This window comes from Planococcus citri, chromosome 4 (genome assembly GCF_950023065.1).
Source record: "Planococcus citri chromosome 4, ihPlaCitr1.1, whole genome shotgun sequence".
Lineage (NCBI taxonomy): Eukaryota > Metazoa > Arthropoda > Insecta > Hemiptera > Pseudococcidae > Planococcus > Planococcus citri.
The window spans coordinates 68021364-68037787 of NC_088680.1; the positions used below are offsets into that span (position 1 = coordinate 68021364).

General features: G+C 35.1%; 1 protein-coding gene across 1 annotated transcript in view; it reads right to left on the bottom strand.

The window, feature by feature from the left end:
* Nucleotides 1–12076, bottom strand: part of LOC135844389 (RNA polymerase II elongation factor Ell-like) — a 118752-nt gene extending 106676 nt beyond the window's left edge. The window contains exons 1-2 of the mRNA XM_065362569.1: nucleotides 11718–12076; nucleotides 11434–11618 (exon numbers count right to left, since the gene is read on the bottom strand). Of these exons, the coding sequence (XP_065218641.1) occupies nucleotides 11434–11542 (109 nt within the window). The 5' untranslated portion in view covers nucleotides 11543–11618; nucleotides 11718–12076. The remainder of the gene's footprint in view (nucleotides 1–11433; nucleotides 11619–11717) is intronic.
* Between the last annotated feature and the right edge of the window lie 4348 nt (nucleotides 12077–16424).

Genomic DNA, 16424 nt, shown 5'->3' on the forward strand with positions numbered 1-16424 from the left:
TTTGTACCTATTGGACACCATTTGAGAATCATTAAGGCGGAGGGTATAGATTTATTTTCATTCAATTCGGATGGGTAATTGCTGAGTAATTGCAATTTTAGTTCATTATTTTAATGAATAAATTCCTAAAAAAGGAGAAAGGGGACTTGTAAACCACCTGCCGCTCATTGTACCCTGCTATACCCCCAGCCTTATCCTTTCATCATTTTATAAACAGCTGCGTTGCATTGTACCCTGTTACACCCCCAGTCTGCCAGCTGTGTATTTCAAGTGGGAGTGGCTTGGTGGGGTGTTTACCAAACAAATATATTATTTCAATGCCGTAACCCTCGTAGTGAAGTGGTAGCTGAGTGGATAGGGCATGTAGGTAGGAATAGGAAATTTAGGGACCCAGGTTCGAATCCCCGTGAGGTAAGTAGGTAGGTGACAGATTTTTCGTAGGAAAATCGGATAGGTAAATGCTTTGGAGTTTACTACCTACGTAGTACATGATAATGGGGCAAAAATAATGCTGAAATTGAGTTATGAATTATGATATCATTTGCTAACTAAAAATTCATTTCATTAATTTTCTGTCTACCTATAGCCATAAGTATAGTAAGAATTACCTTGACATGAATAATTTTTAACTTTTTACTTATAATTTAAAAATTACTTCAAAATGAGTAATTAAACTAATTTTTGTACAATTGAAACATGAAATTTTTATTATCATGATTTAGTAAAAATTATTAAAACAAAATGATTTTTACTATTGGTACCTATAGCAAAATTTATTAAAATGATAATTTTTACTAAATGATTACAGTAAAAATTATTAAATGGGATCTGGTACTTAATTGTGCTAAATACCAGTATTTAGTTAAATTTTTTTGTAAAAATTACCCATATTTTTTTTCGTGTAATTTAGAGGCAATTCAAATTCTTAACATATTTTATAAGATTTAATTCTTAATTTAGAATAAAAAGCAAGTTCTGAAAGTTGGTTTGAAAATTTATAAATTTGAAGACAATGGAAATTCTAAAAAAAATAGTATGAAAATTTGTATTTAGAGACGCTGAGAATTCCAAAAATTGATTAAAAGTTCTGTAAGTTGCAGATAATGTGAACTTGAAAATTATATAAAATAAGTATTGTAATATTTATGAACAAGATGAGAATTCTGAAAAATTGGAGGCAATGTAAATTCCAAAAATTGAGTAAACGTTTTACAATTTGTGAACAATATGAACTTGAAAATTGAATTTGAAATTTTTTAATTTAAAGACAATACGAATTCTGAAAAATTATTCAAAATTTGACTATTTAGAGGCAGTATGAATTCTAAAAATTGATTGCAAATTTCCTAACTCAGCAGCAATGCAAAATTCTGAAAATTTATTGAAAACTTTATGAAATTGTAGCGATGGGGAATTCGGGAAATTGATTTGAAATTTTGTAAATTTTAAAACAATGCAAACTATGAAAAACAACTAGAAATTTCTTAATTTAGAAGCAATACAAGCTTATAAATTATTCTGAAATACCTATTGTAATTTGGAAAATATGAAAACACCGAAAAACAATTATTATTTTGAAGCAGTGAGAGTTTCAAAAATTCTCATTACTGTGACATGGTTGATTCACTTATGCACTACCTAGATGTAATAACGGTTATAGCTGTAGAAAAGGCAGCTAGCTACGCACACTTTGCAGCTAAGCTTTGCTTAGCTGTCTAGTTTTTTTCACCACTTTGCATTTTTGCAATGTTTTGCTCAATTTTTACGTTTCAACCATTTTCAGCCAATTTAAACAAATTTTTGGGCGTTATTTTTGACAAATTATCATTCAATTTTGAATAAATATTCGGTTATTTTAGGCAATTGCGTGTACACTGTACATTTTTCGATTTTTGACGAATTTTTGAAAATCAAATTGGTTTAAAAAATGGGAGAAAAACAAAATTTTACCAAACTGACTTTTGGACAATTTTATGGCCTTTTTTTTCAAAAGCTGGAATTTCCAAAAAATTGCTGGAGTCTCCTGGACGGCTTGAAACCAGCTCCAGGCAACTCAGCACGTTAAAATAGAGGTATAGAGGAAATCCTCCTCAATTTTCCAAAATTTGAAGAGATTTCAATTTTTAAGAATCTGCTGGAGACTCCAGAACGCCATGGCAACCAGCTCCAATCGACTCAGCATGTTGAAATTAGGGTATCGAGTAAATTTAAGCAACTCAAACTTCGTTGGGTCAATTTTTTTGGAATTTTAAAATTTTTTAAAAATCTGCTGGAGATTCCAGAATTGCTTGAAAAAGGGTTCGAAGCCGTTTTCAATTTAAACAGAGACTTTGAATCTAGGCACACATCAAATTTCAGCTCGCTAGGCCAATTTGTTGGAATTTTAATTTTTTTCCTCAATTTTTGGCCCTAATCCGATTTTTAAAAATCCGCCAAAAATCAAAAAATGCACCTTGCACCTGAAATTTTAGCCGGTGATGCATTTTTAAATGCCCTCTCGATTTAGCTTTATTCATTTTTCAGACATTTTTCCGCCACTTAGAATACCTTCCTTGACATGGTGATTTGGATTTGGGAGAGAGAGGGGGGGCGTATCATCCAACTTCATTTCAAAAAATTTTGAAGATTTCAGTTTTTAAAAATTTGCTGGAGACTCCAGAACGGCCGCTGGCAACCACCTGCAATCGACTCAGCATGTTGAAATTAGCGTATTAGGTAAATTTTATCAACTCAAAACTTCGTTGGGTAGAATTTTTCGGAATTTTACAATTTTCAAAAATCAGCTGGAGGTTTCAGAACAGCTCGAAAAAGGGTTCGAAACTGCTTCCAATTTATTCGGAGGCTTTGAATCTAGGCACACATCAAATTTCAGCTCGCTAGGCCAATTAGTTGAAATTTTGATTTTTCCCCTCCATTTTTGGCCCAAATTCGATTTTTAAAAATTCTCCAAAAATCAAAAAATGCACTTTGCACCTGAAATTTTAGTCAGTGATGCATTTATTTTTTATATGCTCTTCAAGTTTAGCTTTGTTCGCTTCAGAAATTTTTCTGCCACTTAGGATACCACCTTCCTCGCCAGGGTGATTTGGATTTGTAAAGGGGAAGGTGAGGGTATGTTGTCAAGCGCCTTAATCCCTGCAATTTCGGAGCAAAGTGCTTCCAGTTTCGGTTACTCCATTTCAACCAAAGTGTACCTCCATTTTCCAGCTGAGATTCTTCTCTGTTCGAGTAATTCGATTTCTGACCCGGGTTTGAAGGAAGGGGGGGGGGGGGGTTTCAAGGTCATCCAGTGCATCAAGCTCATCAATTTCGGCTCAAAGTACCTCCTCCAGCTCATCTTTCTCAATTTCAACCGAAACACCTCCATCTCCAAGATAACTTCGCCTAAAGAGAAGACCCTCCAACCACCACCTCCAACCCCAAACCACCATTTCTGACACCCTACACTCAAAAACGACCTAATCAACTCTCTCCTTCGGTACAAAAATTTCAAAAAATCGTATTTTTTTCCACAATCCGTCAACTCGTAAACGCTAGCGCCTTCTATGAGCCATACAGCAAAACACTGGCATACGAACAGCGCCGCCTTGTCTTGCGTTTTGGTAGGTTCGGCACGATAATTATATTCGCGTTCGGGACTCGGGTTCGCGTTTTCTACTAGCTGCGAGTCGGTGTCGGTGTGTCGGTCTCGGAGAAAGTACGTACAGTACGGGTACAGTGTGCTCAGTGCTGTTCGCGACTGACTCCGAGCTCGAGCTCACGAGCTGCACACAGCGTTGGTGTCACCATAAAAACCTACAAAAACTTGACGAAAGGCACGAAGTCGAACCGGAGCCGACCTCGTCTGCTCGTCGCCGCCACATACCGTATATACACATACAATGTATACGCAATTTACGAGTATGTGTGTATGCTGTATGTAAACCGATATTCCGTTCACTGTGCACAGTGCACGGTGCACGTCCACGTACTATACTATGTGTGGTAGACAGACATATACGCTACCGCCAGCCTAAAATGTGTTACACAAGATCAAAGTTTACAAACAACTCGATAACGTCCAGGTACGAGTACACTACACACGTACTGTAAATTGCTCGATGCTCGCCTCGAATCGTACACTATTTTATAGTACGATGAATCATTTATTTAAATACGAGAAGAAGAAGTAAAATAAGTAGGGGGGGAGACGCACGTATTAATTATACGACTCTGATACTACTCTTATGGCAAATCGCACCAGTCCTTACTATTGCAACAATTCGCGTAACGTTTTTAAAATTCATAAAAATAAACACAACTTTCCGATCATCTTACCATCATCATTCACAACACTCGCCAGCGAGTGTTTTAACCAGAATACTACGCATTTTACCCAACACCTCTTGCAACACCCAACACCCATCTTCACACCGATTACATATTACTATTTTACTATCCATCCATCCATGTGCATTGTGCACCACAACAACAATCCCAATCCTAATCCCAATCGAATTTCTCGCTCTCATCTACACGTACACGAACACGAACAACAGCAAAGCAACACAAACGTAGACACAGGGAACAGGGAAAACACTCGCAGCTGATCAACGATACCACGTGACAGCATAACAATGTACCACTTCCCACTCCGGCATGGCAACGTAGCCACCGAGACTTCGTTTTTTTTTCTCATTTTCTGTACTCCAACCCGTATTCCGAATGACCTCTAAACATTTAGAGGGGTTCAAATTCACATCCCCTGCAACCATTCCGACTCTTAAAGGCCAATTAAAACACCTAACACGCGGAGGAGATACGGGAAACAAAAACTGAAGAAGAAATCATCCCTACATACAACATAACGCGAGCTGGCGAAGGCGAAAAATTATACACAGCTCTGCGAGGTGTTTTTTTTTTTTTAGACGAATAATATTTCGAGAACCGAGAAAGACTGTTGCTTCAGCATATAATATTCGTTCGTGTGTTTCTGGATTAAAAAATTAGCAACCTTGGCGTTGGCGACACGCCTGGTAAAATTCTTCGTTCGCATTTCTCGTTAAATTGCCAGGTTTCTTATAAAACGAATAATACAACGGTTTGAAGTAATATTCGATTCGATATACTCGCTCACTCGTACCTACTAAATCGATATAGGTACCTAGCTTTCTGATATAAAAATATAGGTAGGTAAGTTAACTACCACTACTAATGTCATCCAATCTTTTGCAACGTTGGTAGATAGATACGAGGAGCTCGAACGAAAGAAAATTTTTTCTCCTCGAAATATCTCGTAACATAGGCTATAAATTTTTGTAGCTCGATTCGCCAAATCCCTCGCAGGCTATATAACTTTCAACATAGTAATACAATAAGCATTATGTAAATATTACAATAGATTGAATCGAACGACGCCAACGTCACAAAAATTTTATCAATTTCAAAAACAACAAACGAATGCTCAAGTTTATTGTTCACTAGTCATCGCACGAGTACACATAAATGAATTTTTTTCACTCTTATTTACACAAGCGTGATAAAATTAGAAGAACAGGGCATCTCTGGTTATCATTTCAGGGATGCACTGCTCAGAAAAAAAACCTCATGATCATGACTTTCTCTTCGTCTGGAGATTTTGATGAAACTCTTCCAGGTGGTAGCCCTTGGGACACATAATTACGATGCCATTAAAATTTCAGTTTTCAAATTCGAGTTTGAGATCTTAAAGTATGAGCTGTAAACTTCAAAACTGTGATTTGGAACATTTTTCCAATATCCCAAAACTCACGAAAAAAATTAAATAATGACCTCGAATATTTTGAATTTTTCCTATTTAAGTTTTGTTGAGGTCATTTGGCTATGATTTTTGGCTAGGCTTAGTCATATTCCGAAAATTAAAACACTGAAAAACAAAAATGATCCATCCTACTGTACACCTCTTGAAAAAAAACAAAACATAATTCTAAAATACCCTGGAGAGGGGGTGAGGGGAGAGAAAGCACTCAATTCTGACCCTCCAAAAAATGCAATTCCTTTTCGTGCCATTTACGCGATGAAGTAAAATGGATTAAGACAATAACAGCATTATTCGATGAGAACGAAAAATTAATTCTAAACAAGTTTTTAAGGTTCTTTTTCAAGAAAAAGGGGAGAGGACGATAAATCACGAATTACACAAGAAAATTAAAGCTTTTAGTCAGAAAAATGGCGGAAAATGAGGAAGGGAGATTGGGAAATGCTCAGACTCAGAGCCTTCCATCTCGTCCTTCAAAAGCTAACAAAGCCATGGCGTTACAATTTTTCCACCATTTTCGAACCAAAGAAGGGTACTTGTTGACTGCTCTAGGGATTCAGAGGGTCACATCGAAAAATGACATAGATTTTTGAATTCGACGCCTCCGAAACCCAAACAAACGATATGTCACATGGCATTACAATTTTTTCCCATTTTCGAACCAAATGATGGTGCTTGACCGCTGTTGCGGAGGTGGAGAAGGTCAGATCGAAAAACCAAGTCAATATTCAGACTCAGCACCCCCAAAAACCTAACAAATGATATGTCACATGATATTACATTTTTTTTTCATTTTTGAACCGGGGGGGGGGGGTGGTGGTGCATGTCTACTGCCGCAGGAGTTAAGAGGGTCAGATCGAAAAACCAAGTCGAAATTCAGACTCAGCACCCTCAAAAGCCTAACAAACGATATGTCACATGCTATCACAATTTTTTCCCATTTTTGAACCCAGGTGGAGGGCATGCATGTTCATTGCCGCAGGGGTGGAGAGGATCACATCAAAAAATCAGGTCGATATTCAGACTCAGCAATCTCGAAGACCTAAGACCTAACAAACGATATGTAACATGGCACGAGACAAAATTTTCTCCCCTCTCCAACTTTTGAATTAAGGTGAGGAGGGTCAGTATACTTCAATTTTTCTCAAATTTCGATCAAAATCATATTTGGGTTTGTGCAACGGTCTAATTAAGCTGACATTACATAATTTACAAAAATGGCGGAAAATGAGGAAGGGAGATTGGAAAGTGCTTAGACTCAAAGCCTTACCCCTCGTCCTTCAAAAGCTAAATGAAGGGTGCTTGTTGACTGCTCTAGGGGTTCAGAGGGTCAAATCGAAAAATTACATAGATTTTTGAATTCAGCGCTCCCGAAAACCAAACAAACGATATGTCATATGGCATTATAATTTTCCCCCCATTTTTGAACCAAATAAGGGTGCTTGACCGCTGTTGCGGGGGTTGAGATGGGTCAGATCGAAAAACCAAGTCGATATTCAGACTCAGCACCCCCAAGAACCTAACAAACGATATGTTACATGATATTACAATTTTTTTCCCCTTTTTACACCCCGGGGGGGAGGGGGTGCATGAATGTTAACTGCCGCAGTGCCGCATGGGTTGAGAGGGTCAGATAAAAAAAAAACAAGTCGATATTCAGATTCAGCACCCCCAAAAACCTAACAAACAATATGCCACATGGAATTACAATTTTTTTCATTTTTGGTTTTGGACCCTATGGGCTATGGGGGGGGGAGGTGCATGTGTATTGCCCCAGGAGTTGAGAGGGTCAGATCGAAAAACCAAGTCGATATTCAGACTCAGCGCCCCAAAAAACCTAACAAATGATATGTCACATGATGTGACATTTTTTTTTCATTTTTGGCGCGGGGGCTCCATGTCTACTGCCGCGAGAGTTAAGACTTCAAGAGGGTCAGATCAAAAAACCAACTCAATATCCACACTTAGCACCCCCAAAAACCCAACAAATGATATGTCACATAATATTACAATTTTTTTTTCATTTTTGGAATCGGAGGGGGGGTGCATGTCTACTGCCGCAGGAGTTAAGAGGGTCAGATCGAAAAACCAAGTCCATATCCAAACTCAGCACCCCCAAAAACCTAACAAACGCTAAGTCACGTGATATTACAATTTTTTTCGTTTTTGGACTCGGGGGGGAGGGGTGCATGTATACTGCCGCAGGAAATAAGAGGGTCAGATCAAAAAACCAAGTCGATATTCAGACTCAGCAACCCCAAAGGCCTAACAAACGATATGTCACATGGCATGACACAAAATTTCCTCCCCTCTGCAATTTTTGAATAAATGGGGGAGGGGTAGTATTTCAATTTTTTTCCAAATTTCGATCAAAATCATATGTGGGTTTGTGTAACGGTCTAATCAAACTGACATTACATACTTTTATAACTTATTAAAAAGATTACGAAAAAAATCCTCTCGACATTCTCATCTCAAGAGGCGATAACCTCCCCCCCCCCCCTCTCCACTCATCCACGAGCACCTGGAGAAAAAATTTCTGAATGCTAAAATTTTCGTTCTGCAACTATTGCTCGTAGTTTTTTTTTTCATAATTATGTAATATCTGTGTTATTTAAAAAAAATTATGGCTGAAAACCCAAAATATGATCCTTTCTGACTAGCTCTTCTCTAAAGCGGCCAATGGGGAGGGGGAGGGGGAGGGGGTCAGGATATGCTGGCTTTCAGGGAAATTCGGGTCACGTTGAAATACATACTTTTGTATCAACATATAAAATCCCCCCCCTCCTACCATTGGATGAATTTTTAATTTTTTGAAGGTTTTGTTTAGTACCTATAAGTACATATTTTTCACTTTAAAAATCTTGCACTGCCCGTGAAAGTTGTCATTCAAAAATGTAATTTTACATAATTATAAAAACGTGTATACTGAATGAGATGCACAATTCAAATTTTTCGCCCCTTCCCCCTCCCTCGCATAATCCTCCAAAATTTGGAAAACAGGAAAAAATGTCAAGTCAAAATACAACACAGAAGACCATACAGTAATTTCAGCTCGTTATTGCATGAAAATATTTTACGACGAAATATGGTGCGCAAAAGATAATCTCACCCCTCCCCCCCCCATCCCCCCTACATAGAGCTACAACTCGCAGAAAATTTCCACATGGCAAGATCTGACGAAATTGCGTTGCAACATTACGACATTTAGTGTTGAATAAAGATCAATACAGCCTGGCTGTATAAATTAGAATCTTCGAATACCCCCCCTCCTCCTCCCACTTCTGCGAGGAGATAGGCCCATAAAATGTAGAACTGATGAAAAAAATCAATTCTCGAAACCGAAATTTGGTCAAAGTCGATAAACGAGCAGGAGTTGGGAATATTTTTCAAAGTTCATTTCATCATTTTCTCCTTCCCCCTCATTCTCTGATCCCCAATTCTCAGAAAAATCGACTAAAATTACGATGGAAATTCAAGCTGAAGAGTAGGTATTGGAAAAAAATGATTTTTTGACCATTAAAATTTGTTCAAGATGATCCTGGATCTACAAGCAACGTTGAATGTGCAGCTCATGATGAAATAAATCAAATCATTTCAGTTGTAAATAAACAAAAAAAGCCCAGGTACACATTTTCCGATTTTTGGAGCACCCTGTAGAAGAAAAATTGTCAAACATCGATACTACAAGGTAACAAGCACTCATCGTGAACAAATAAATTAACATATCCATCATTCACATCAAGTACCTATCTATCTAACTCCGAACAGAAGCCTTTGGCATCGTCAAGACCTTACAGACACCCTATGTATACTGAATTTAATTCAAAACATTACAGGTAAACAGGGAAAAACACAATAAATTCGCCATCACCGGTCTCATTCAAATTACACAAACAACATGAATTAAGGACTGAAAAAAAAACGCATACACACGAACAAAAAAATAGGGAAAAATTCGCTCAAATTCGTATATTCGTAGCTCGTCATAAACTACACACCGAATTAACCGCACCCAAGAAGAGTTATGCTTTCGATGACACGTCACATTACGTACAGCAAAAAAAAAATATGTAAAACTCCGGTAATCGTTGCATCATATATTCGTAATTCGTATAACTTCGGGCTGAAATTTTCCAATTCTAGTTTCCATAAATGGTCATATAAATTTAGACAGTATTTCCCAACATGGTCGATCACTTCTCTTCTTCGAGCACTGTGATTCTCTAATACAAATTTCAGATACACAGAAACGAAAACAGTGATATCAGGCACACTGTGCGATGAGAGACGTAATTTAGAAAGTAACCTATAATAATACCCATGGATAACCGTACATACGAGTTGGTTATCGATACACACGAACCCGAAGTTTCGATTCATTAGTGTACGAGCTCACAACGACGAGCTGCTGAAACTACACAATCTTATCTCTTTTCGCTTCGAACATGTTTATCGCAACACGTGTTTTCAATGAGAATTTCAAAATACTTTAGCATATGCTTTGAAAATAATTCAATAGTGGATCTTAGGCTTGAACAGAACATATTAGAATTAATCATTTTACAAAACGAAGATGATTCGAAAGATGCAAGTTTGGATAGAGTAAAACAATCGAACAATATGGCAAATGCAACACCATCATCGATAAGACATTGGACAAAGAAAAATAATACTCGAACCTTCGACAAAAACGAATCAAAACCCAATTTCTAGAATCACGACGAGAGAATCTAGAGAAGCAGTCAGTTCTCAATCGAAATATCAACGAAAAACAGCTCGAAAACATTCCAAAATCCTGAAACCGTACAATAAACTAATAATTACCGATCTTATCACCGTTCTAAAGAGTTAAATTCGATCAAAACATAGATAACAATACACCAAAGCCAAAAGTAAACATCGATATAAGATTTCAATCAATTAGATACGTAAAATGTACACCTTTCTGTACGAGGCCTAAATTAAACTCGATCAAATAACAAACAGCAGCATCGTACGAGTAAACCGAAGATATTTCACGAACGTTAGCACAAAACCTACGATGTTATCTCCAGCTGTATCGCATTCGAGTCATTATCGATAACCACAGTTGTCAACAGTGTTGGGTATTTTTCCGGTTAGAGCATTAATTTATCCAACGTGAACCCGGACGAGGTATTCCTAAACATTAATTCACATTAAACAACAATTAGCGAACATTTGCAGAAGCTAGAGTTGGACTAGAGCACTTGGGATAGCTTCGGTACACTTCGAACTACACTGAAACGTTCGAAGAAGAGAATATCAACGAATTAGGCAACTAGTGATCGAAATATAATACTTGATTCAACGTATATAAATGGTTACTTCGGTATCATCGGATTACTTGGAAGTTATATCGAACGAAAGATGCAACATATCGGAGTATTACGTACGATGATGATCTTATACTTTACTTCTGGTGAAACCGAGCTCGGTTTTCGGTTATCTTTGGACCGGAGCAACGAAAGCATTCTCGATAGGGTACGTAAATTCGATCACGATTAGTTGACGACGAATAATTACAACTCGAATGTATCGAACGATGACTACACTTCGGTATCGATTTCGTTAGTAGTACCTAAATACGAACATACCAAATGAACATGGGCGATTACCGTTGACGATTAACTTACCGCATATTTCGATGAGTTTTTGAGTTTTCTGCTCTTTTTCTTGCGCTTGTGACTCGACAAATTCAGCCGCCGCTAACAGTGTCTCTAAGCCGCCCCATTCCGCGTCCATTTCTCGCAACAAGATGAGATCTGCTGTGTAGATCTCATACGCTGAACTTCAGTGGCTACGGTGGCCACGCACGACACTATTGGAACAATAACAACAATAACAGCTTCGTTAGCCACATCGCATCTCGTACTAATAATTAAGTAAATATACGATAATAGAGTTTCGTATTACATACCTGTTATATGTAACGGCGAAGAAATATATCACAGACAATGGGGATTCAATTGAAACCATAATCTACGTCATCGCTCGAAATACGTACGTACGGTACATGATACGAAATTTATACTATATTAACAGATAAAAAAAAAAATGGCTAAAATATGGGTACTACGCGGTTACCTCGACATTTTCATTCCGATATATTGTAAACTATTTAGCGAAAAATTCTTCAAACTAAAACGTTAATACGAATTCATAAAGTGTAATAAATAAATAAAAGCATTAGGAGAAAAACACACACATACACACGAAACACGTCTGACAAGTATTACAATGCGAAATGTTAAAGCAGAGCTATATCTGCGCAACCATGCTGCTTTAGTGCTCACGTGTCTGGGGTCCACCGAAATAACCAATCGCGAGAAGCCATGTGATCCGATTCGGGCGTGCTTGTTTTGTTTTACATGATGCGACGTTGCCATGTAGTGCACCTACGAGACTACGAGTCGTTTCAAAACCGTTGGTTTCTTCTTTCTTCTCACTTCTCTCTCGATTACACGATTGCAAGCGAGCGATGAAGCGAGCTGTAGCGAAGACCGTAGACCGTAGTAGTCGTACAACGACGTGTACTTCGGTGTACGTTTTTATTTTATTATGATTTTTTACCCACGCTACGTAACCATTAAGCAAGACCAACTGCTAAGTGCGCTGCTGGCTGCTTTTAACACTTGAAAGTTGACTTAAACTTAAGTCCCGTAATCGTTGACATGGCGGCTGACAGCCGCCGCGGCGGCTCTCAGCCGCCATGTCTACAACTACGGGGGAATTTTTTCAAAAAAATTCAGGCTGGCGGCTGTCAGCCGCCATGTCAACGATTACGTGTTAATTTTACAATTCGATCGTACTGTATCATTTTTGTACACTTATGAAGTCTCCTCCTCAAGTTCTCAACCGAGTGTACAACACTTACTTATGTACTTATGTAATTGTGAAACTTGGACGTTTGTATTGTTTTCTTTTTTTCGGTGATACCTGCCTGACCCATTATTAGTTCAACTAGTTGACTGATTAGGTAGGCTGTGGAAGATAATTTCGAGTAGCTTATTCGAGGTTCTAAATTTTCAATTTCAATCAGGCCAATCGGTTGATGAACTCAAAATTTTCAAAAACTGAAACCCAACAATTCAATTACTAAGTAGGTACTATAACTTGGCATCGGATCGTTGACTCATTATAGGCCTACTCACATATGTATAGCCGGGTATCAATATCATTCAACTTTATGGCTCGTTGCAATGATAATAAATAATAATGAAATATCAAAAACATGAAATTATTCTACAATACAGCCACGAAGCGAGAATATTTTACAATTGCAATCAAATAATCAACTCATTTGTTATTTTTTGTAGATAAGTCAGCGCGCGCATATAATGACGTCATTGCATTACATTTCGACTTATCAGTGAATTTTTTTTTATTAAATTTTTCATTCGTGATGAATAATGTAAGTATGGAATCAACAGAACGAATACACTGAGGAGTGGAGGGGTAATATTTTTGAAAAATCAATTCAATTGCCACAATCAACAGCTCAACGTTCCTTTTGAAACGCTGAGAAAATCCAAGTAGGTAGGTCTACATGACCACAAAAGTACAATCATATTGATAAACCTTACGAAAATCAAGACGTTGACTTCATAGGCTCATATTTTGAAATAAAATAAAATTCAAAAAACGAAAATGCTATGTATCTTACAAATAATGTAATTTCCAGCAAGAAAAAGGTCATCATCATTTTTTACTATAAAAAGATATTTCTAATAGGGGGAGGTGGTCGAGAAAATTCAAAAAATGTCAAATTGAGAAGTAGGTAAGTACATTTTCTAGTAAGTACATGTTTAATATTCAAGCTTACTCTTCTCCTTCAAATTTGAAAACACGTTAAATGTGCAAAGAAACTTGTTTGTTGATAGTTAAATTCTCAACAAAAAAGGTCCTTTGCATATTTATGGCAATTTCAAAACTGAGAGAGCTGGGCTAAAACAAATGTGAGAGAAATTTGAGTCTTTTTGATTGTGGTTAAATTAAAACAACAAAGAAAAAGTCCGTTTTTCGTTTTTTTTTTTTTTTTTTAATTGAAACTAATTATGTTTTACTCCCTTTTTTTGATTTCGGAATTTTTTAAATTTTCTTGAACACCACTAACCCTAATGAAAATTGAAAATAGTCAAAAAATTATGATTGAGGGCTCTTTTTTGCTGAAAATTGAATTTCCTATAATATGATGATTTAATTTTTTTAATTATTTCAAAATTTCAGCACGTAACGTTAACTTGAAAAAATACATCGTGAATCTTGTAAGGTATTTTATTATTTTTTCGAAGACATCACTTTCAAATTCCTATCAAAAGCGAAAAAAAATATTCTGTTCTATTTTTGTTTTTCCCTCGCGGTTTCGATCAATTAAAATAGGTAGGAAAAGGTTACCAAGAAAGTTACAAGAGTCGAGACGGGAGCAAAACATTTTAATATGGAAAAAAAACAAATAAAAACCAAAATATTTCATTAAAGAACGTAAAAAAAAAAAACTTTTTGACAATTTTAGACAATTACATATTACAGAAGTGAGAATTTTTAGCAATTTCTGACAAAAAAAACAAGATTTTGACCATTTTATTTTAGCAACAGGCAGCGCTTTTTGGAAACTTCTAAACAGCAATATTTGGAGAAATATTTGAACTTTTTGCAAAAAAAAAAAACAAAAATTGGGCTTTTTAGGCATTTTTTAAGAAAGAAGAAATTTTTTTTCTATAATAATATTTTTTTTTAATTTTTGCTAAAAAGGTGAGACTTTTTAGTTTTTTCCGAATTTTTTGTAAAAAAAATTGTTTTTTTTTAAAAAAAGGTCACAAAAATGAAACATTGAAACTTTTTGGCAATTTCAGACAATTATAGAAACGAGAATTTTTGGCAATTTCTGATAAAAAAAAAACAACAAGATTTTGACAATTTTATTTTAGCAACAGGCAGAGCTTTTTGGAAACTTCTAATGTAGCAATATTTGGAGAAATATTTAGACCTTTTGGAATTTTTTGCAAAAAAAAAAACAAAAAAACAAAAATTATTGGACTTTTTGGCCATTTTTTAGGAAAGAAGAAAGTTTTTTTTCTAACAATATTTTTTTAAATTTTTGTTAAAAAGGTGAGACTTTTTAGTTTTTTCCGATTTTTTGGTAATAAAATTACTTTTTTTGGGAAAAATTGACAAAAATGAAACATTGAAAATTTTTGGCCAAAAAGCAAGAAAACAATTTTTAATAAGTTTTTGGCAACAGTGCAAAACTTTGAATCAATTTCGCAGAAGAATAAAATTAAGTTTTTTTTGGAATTTTTGCAAAAAAAAACAACAAAAAAACAAAAATTGAACTTTTTGGGCATTTTTTTAGGAAAGAAGGAAGTTTTTTTTCTAAATTTTTGCTAAAAGGGGAGACTTTTTAGTTTTTTCCGAATTTTTTGTAAAAAAAATTAGACAAAAATGAAACATTGAAAATTTTTGGCCAAAAAGCAAGAAAACAATTTTAATAAGTTTTGGCAAAAGTGCAAAACTTTGAATCAATTTCGCTGAAGAATAAAATTGAGTTTTTTTGGAATTTTTGCAATTAAAAACAAAAATTGGACTTTTTGAGCATTTTTTAGGAAAAAAAGAAGTTTCTTTTCTAGTAATATTTTTTTTTCAAATTTTTGCTAAAAAGGTGAGCCTTTTTAGTTTTTTTTTGAATTTTTTGTAAAAATTTGACAAAAATGAAACATTGAAAATTTTTGGCAAAAAGCAAGAAAACAATTTTAGTAAGTCTTTGGCAAAAATGCAAACTTTGAATCAATTTCGCGGAAGAATAAAATTGAGTTTTTTTTTGGAATTTTTGCAAAAAAAAAACAACAAAAAAACAAAAATTGGACTTTTTGTGCATTTTTTAGGAAATAAGGAATTTTTTTTTTCTAATTATATTCTTTTTCAACTTTTTGCTAAAAAGGTGAGATTTTTTAGTTTTTTCCGCATTTTTTGTAAAAAAATTATTTTTTTGGAAAAATTTGACAAAAATGAAACATTGAAAATTTCTGGCAAAAAGCAAGAAAATAATTTTAGTAAGTTTTTGGCAAAAGTGCACAACTTTGAATTAATTTCGCGGAAGAATAAAATCAAGTTTGTTTTTATTTTTAATTTTTGCAAAAAAAAACAACAATTTTTCATAGATTTTTGCATTTACAGGAAAAAAGCAAGTTTTTTTATGCAAGTACTTTTTTGCAATTTTTATTGAAAAACAGAGGCTTTTTCTCAAAAAAAACAACAAAAAAAATTGGACTTTTGGACATTTTTTTTTTTAGGAAAGAAGGAAAATTCTTTTCTAATATTATTTTTTAAAAATTTTTTTGCTAAAAATAAGAATAAAATTGAGTTTTATTTGGAATTTTTGCAAAAAATAACAACAATTGGACTTTTTAGGCATTTTTTTTAGGAAAAAAGGAAGTTTTTTTTCTAATAATATTTTTTTTTAATTTTTGCTAAAAATGTGAGACTTTTTAGTTTTTTCCAAATTTTTTGTAAAAAAAATTTTTTTTGGAAAAATTTGACAAAAATGAAACATTGAAAATTTTTGGCAAAAAGCAAGAAAACAATTTTAGTAAGTTTTTGGCAAAAGTGCAAAACTTTAAATCAATTT